The sequence below is a fragment of the Pelobates fuscus genome, chromosome 2 (genome assembly GCF_036172605.1).
Source record: "Pelobates fuscus isolate aPelFus1 chromosome 2, aPelFus1.pri, whole genome shotgun sequence".
NCBI lineage: Eukaryota > Metazoa > Chordata > Amphibia > Anura > Pelobatidae > Pelobates > Pelobates fuscus.
The window spans coordinates 81,151,115-81,157,191 of NC_086318.1; the positions used below are offsets into that span (position 1 = coordinate 81,151,115).

Here is a 6,077-nt window from a genome sequence, read left to right on the forward strand (position 1 = left end):
TGTATACTTATTGTCAGTGTTTTATTTATATTGCTATACCTGTATACTTATTGTCAGTGTTTTATTTATAGTACTATACCTACACACATATTGTCAGCATTTTATTTATATTGTTATACCTGTATACTTACTGTAAGCATTTTATTTATATTGCTATACCTGTATACTTATTGTCATTGTTTATTTTATAATGTTATACATGTATACTTACTGTCAGTGTTTTTTTTATAATGTTATACCTGTATACTCATTGTCAGTATTTTATTAATATAGTTATACCTGTATGCTCATTGCCAGTGTTTTATTTATAGTGTTATACCTGTAAACTTACTGTCAGTGTTTTATTGATATTGTTATACCTGTATACTTACTGTCAGTGTTTTTTTTTATAATGTTATACATGTATACTTACTGTCAGTGTTTTTTTTTTATAATGTTATACCTGTATACTCATTGTCAGTATTTTATTAATATAGTTATACCTGTATGCTCATTGCCAGTGTTTTATTTATAGCGTTATACCTGTCTAGTTATTGTCAGTGTTTTATTTATATTTTGTACCTGTTTAATTGTTTTTATATTATGTATTTTATATTAGTGTCTAAACCTATATAATTCTTATTACTATTTTTAAGTTCGTTCAACTATGTGCTTCTGCCTCTCTGTAATTCTCAGTGATATAGTTATATAACGGTTTGTATATTTAACTATAACTGTATTTGTTTTTTTTAGGATATTACTGACAGATTTTATAACGCTGTGTATGATGGTAAACGTTTTGTATGTATGGTATTGGGTATCGGGGGTTTTAGCCGTGTGTGCTTACATCTATAGACTTATCGTTAGTATATTGTAGTATTTTCCAAGTTTGAATATGTGTCTACATCTAGACTAATTGATGGAATTATAGTTCTAATGTTAGAACAGTAGGTGCGTCTGTCTTTGCATTTCTGCGTATTATTATACACGTTACGTATAGTTTAATGACAGTCTACCTATATATGTGTCTATACAGATATTGTTATCATTTTACCTATAGTCAATAACAGTCGGTTTATATATGTCTGGGTCTAAATTGGTATAGCTAACATTTTATTTGTATTTTAAAACAGTTTTGTATTTCTGAATCTAAAAGTTGAATTAATGTGTATATTTTGGTATATATTATTAATCCCTGGTGCCTATTCTAGGTGCCAACGCTTTCATTGTAAATCCAATACCTTTGGCACATACCTTGGGCACAGCAATGCCCATTCAACTTCTCCCACTAACATTTTCAGGTTATTAATACTGTTAATATACTCGTAATGATAATTTGAATGCAGTTTGTACATACACAGTTACTGCATTTATTATTACATTTGGTATTGTTGTGACATTTATTGTGAGTGGATAAAGATTTAGAGAGGGGTTAAATACAGATCTATCTGTGCAATGAGTTCGTCGAATCTACAGCCAAGCAGAACGTTAACCCAAGCATATGACATATAGTGAGCTTTATACTGAGGAGGTCTGCCAGTTCTGGTGAGTTGGAAATGGTAAACCCCAATGAATAATCAATACCAATGCAGTACAGATGTTTCCAAGATTGCAAATCGATTCGTAAAGCTGTTTCGTAAGGCTCCTGGTTATATGTAGAGCTATAGGAAGCTTGGCCTTGGCAGGCCTTCCTTTATACAATGTATCTGCTGTATAATGTTATGGCAGACAGACTGATAGCTGCCTTCACTCAGCTCCTATGTGCCTCGTGTAGGCAGGCCCAGGGAATTGCTGGATATACATTAGGAAAGGACATGAGTTGGCAGCCCATCGTGAAATATGCAAAAGCTGTGATCATTCGGGCGATTCACTAATATCCAAGTATAAAGGAAACAGGCAAAACTTGGGAGTAAATAGGGAAATGTGTTTCTGTGATATCTGTGTATGCCTGTATTCACATTACATTCAATGCAATTTGTAATTTAGTACTTATAATAAATACACATTAAAACTTTTTAAAGATAATTGTAACAAAATATGTTTAGTGCCAATTCATGGGATCTATTGTGGTTCCCATTAGGTTTAATAAATTCTCTGATTTATTTTCTTATGCCTATATGGTAATAACTAAGAGAGAGCGTGGGCAGTGAAATGGTTAAACTTCATTCAAAACATCTGGGGACATTTAAAATTAAAGGCACCCTTAACCCAAATATTTTTTTTTTTTTGCGAATTCAATAATTATTATGTTTGTATTCATTATTTAAATAAGTATAAATACATGTTCGAGACATCATCTATCGATCTATCTATCTGTCTATCTATTTGTCTGTCTATCTGTCTATCTATCTGTCTGTCTATCTATCTATCTATCTATCTGCCTGTCTGTCTGTCTCTCTATCTATCAAATCTGAATTAGATAAGCGTAGATAGTCCCCAGACACACTGCACTGCAGCAGAAATATCATATTATTTGCATATCTTTTAGGCAAAAATGACTGGTTTAGGGATCGGATTAAATATAATTTAAAAAAACAAAAAACGGAATTTTCAAATTATTAAATAAATCGTTTTAGTTAAAATGTAGAAAATGTAAAACACATATAACAATACAGATCAGATAGTAACTGTGTAATGTTAACAATGAAAGTCAGAAAAATAATAATAATAATAATGTTGGTTATAAATAGTACCCGCTGGTCGGTGTGCGGTATATATTGTCACTCTCTAAATAATAATAAAATACAATGTATAACCTTACATAGCGCAAGCAAATGCATCAATAATGATTCAAATGAGCCTGCAAACAAACCATGGAAATAGATATATAATTATTATTATTATTATTAATGCGATATTATTATTTTTTTTTTTTGTTTTTTTTTTTCTGTTTTGTATTTTTGTTTTGATTTTTTTTATTGCGTCTGGAATAGCAAAAAAAAACCAAAAAAAAAAAAACCTTTAAACCTGTAAAAACTGATTTCATGTGTCACTTCATAAAGTATTTTGGATCCTAAATAAATATAATGGTCGTCCACAATTCTAAAGTTCTATTTTATTTTGATGAACATGCTCAGTGATGTCTTTCTTACACTGACAAATGTCTTTGTATATTTGTTGACGAGTGAGAAAAACTAGAGTGTTTTTCTTTTTCATTTTTCAAGCCTTGTTATGTGTGAACAAGCGAGGGTTTGTGGGGAGAGGAGCAGGAGAGGAGACTGGCTCTGATCTGCTGCAAGCCGTGCGTGGAAACGTGGAATACACAAAGAAAACTGTTTGCTTTGGGCTTCTTTGGCAGATACATAGTATTCATTCACTGGTGTCAGAGCAGCTCGTTTGGGTTAAGAAAACACGTTCTCTATCCTGACTAAGCAAGTTTAGGCACATGCGATAGATACATAGAGGGCGAGGAAGCAGACAGCTTAAAGACTCATTTTCTCCATTTCCACAAAAATCCAAGTGTCCAAGTCGTAGTGTTCTGGGAGAGGAATGGTTAAGCTTGCTGTCGGTTGGATGGGCTGAGAGTGAAGGGGTTTGTATGATGGCTGAGCAGTCAAAGCTCCCAGAGCTGAGACACTAGAAGATAGGTGTGATCTCCAGGCTGTCAGGTTGGAGGTGTTTGTAAGTTGAAGGTGAAGCCATCCCTCCCCTGGGCTTGTCTCCCAGCTGTAGAGGGGGAGCTGCTGACGGAAGCGGAACTTGGCTGAGGTCTAATACAATGAGAGCAGAGGAAGGACCATCACTGGTCTCAGCCTCCTGCAGAGAGAGAGAGAGAGAGAGAGACTCTCAGCTCACCACCCATAGAACCCAAATGAGTGGGCAGCTCAGCAGTAGGAGGGTCTCATCCATTCAAACCCAGGATTGAAACTGCTTGGAACCTTCAACTGCAGGAGAACAGCTAGAACTGTCACTTCGAATCCTGAGAATACTTTAATCTCAGCCTGGATTGCTCAACTTCAACAAAACCTCACACTCCACTGACCAGCAGCACAGCGGAACCTGAGACTGGACTGCCCAGATTTGAAAGGTCTTTTTCAGACTCAGGACAAAGCCGTCTTCAGCAGTGGACCTCGGCTGGCAGGAGCACCTAATGGACCATCCTATGCTCCTATGAGAGCTGGCTCTGTGACCCCTGAATACACTGTACCAGACAACTGCTTTGTCCAGAGCCGTGCCACCATGGCCACTTACCAATCTCCAGATGAGGGCACGGTGGCTTTACTGACTCATAACCCCAACGGCAGTAAAGAAGCCGAGAGAAGTAAGGAGGAACTGGGTCAGGAGAAAGGACAAGATAAGCCAGACCCTTCACAGAAACCCCCTTACTCCTATGTGGCCCTGATAGCCATGGCCATCAGAGAGAGTGCAGAGAAGCGACTTACCCTCTCTGCCATCTATCAGTACATTATCAGCAAGTTCCCCTTTTATGAGAGAAACAAGAAGGGCTGGCAGAACAGTATTCGCCATAACCTCAGTCTGAACGAATGCTTCATCAAAGTGCCCAGAGAAGGAGGGGGTGAGAGAAAGGGCAACTACTGGACCTTGGACCCAGCCTGCGAGGATATGTTTGAGAAAGGGAACTACAGGAGACGGCGGCGAATGAAGCGACCATTCAGGCCACCTCCTACCCATTTCCAAGCAGGGAAGAGCATCTTTAGCAATGACACCTATGGTTACCTGTCCCCACCTAAGTACCTGCAGTCCACCTTCATGAACAACTCATGGTCCCTGGGCCAACCACATGCCCCCATGTCCTACACGTCCTGCCAGATGGCTGGGGGCAATGTCAGCCCGGTTAACGTGAAAGGACTCTCTGCATCGCCCTCATACAACCCATACTCCAGGGTCCAAAGCATGGCACTTCCCAGCATGGTCAACTCTTACAACGGCATGGGTCACCACCAGCTCCATGGCCACCACGCACAGCAATTGAGCCCGGCTAGCCCTGCTCCCCCACCTACAGGCAGCCCCAATGGGGTTCAGTTTACATGTGCCAGGCAGCCCTCAGAGCTGTCCATGATGCACTGCTCGTATTGGGACCATGAGACCAAGCACAGCGCCCTGCACCCTAGGATAGACCTCTGAGAAAGACTTCTAGACCAACAGCCAAGATAGAATCCTTAGAACCATGGAATCCCAGGAGACATTCTCTGAGAACACACACCTTGCTCCCTCTGAGAACTGGGTTTGAACTCCAGGATCAGCCCATAATCATGTTCTCTCCTACAGTTCAGGATTACTTTGTATACTTGGTTTCCATAGAGACACTGAGGGGACTTCTAATACAGACACCCTCTGCTCCCCCCGTTTGATTGAAGTCAGTGTAAGTGTATCAATGTACCATATCAGTGTGTAGTCCACACCGCTCTCTGCTCTGCCACTTCCAGCTCATTACAAGCTATGGCAACCTCTGCTGCTCCAGCTGCAGAAGCTGCAACTCCAGAAGTGCTGAGCTAACCACCAAGTGGCTGGCTGAGTGTCAAGATAGTTGTACTCCTCATGAGCTTCAGTGACAGATATTGCTTAGCCCTTAAAAATGCTAGTACACAACTAGACACAAAGAAATATATGTGCATGTATATATGTATATATGTATATATATGTATGGGTGTGTGTGTATGTGTATGTATATAAATATATCTATATATATATATATATATAGAGAGAGAGAGAGAGAGAGAGAGAGAGAGAGAGAGAGAGATAGATATATAGATATAAACACACACACACCTATATAAAATATATTTTAAAAAAAATAGAGGTTCAGAAAGCTGATCATATTGTGAGCAATTAATTATTTCTATCTGATGTCACCTGTGTAGTTTTAACAGCATCCCTTTGGATGGATACGATGTGGGGGCACTATAGCAAAAAGCCAATACCTGTGGCAGTTTTATATAAATGCCCCTTTAATTACTGAGCCTAGGTCCCTTGTCACGTAGAAAGCAGTATCAGATCCCAATTTGGCACACTCTTGTGCTAAGTTCTGTTTGTAGAAGCAGCTAAGCGTGTTAATTGAATTATGTCTATTTAATGCCCATTTCATTCGATTGTTTACCCAGATCTAGAACATTAAATTGATTTGCGGTTCTGACAGT

General features: G+C 38.7%; 1 protein-coding gene across 1 annotated transcript; it reads left to right on the plus strand.

Moving 5' to 3' along the window:
* The first annotated feature begins 3,721 nt into the window (after positions 1-3,721).
* FOXL2 (forkhead box L2) lies at positions 3,722-5,561 on the plus strand. Its single transcript, XM_063440942.1, has one exon. The coding sequence runs from the start codon at positions 4,090-4,092 to the stop codon at positions 5,062-5,064; it is 975 nt and encodes a 324-aa protein (XP_063297012.1). The 5' UTR covers positions 3,722-4,089; the 3' UTR covers positions 5,065-5,561.
* The last annotated feature ends 516 nt before the right edge of the window (positions 5,562-6,077 follow it).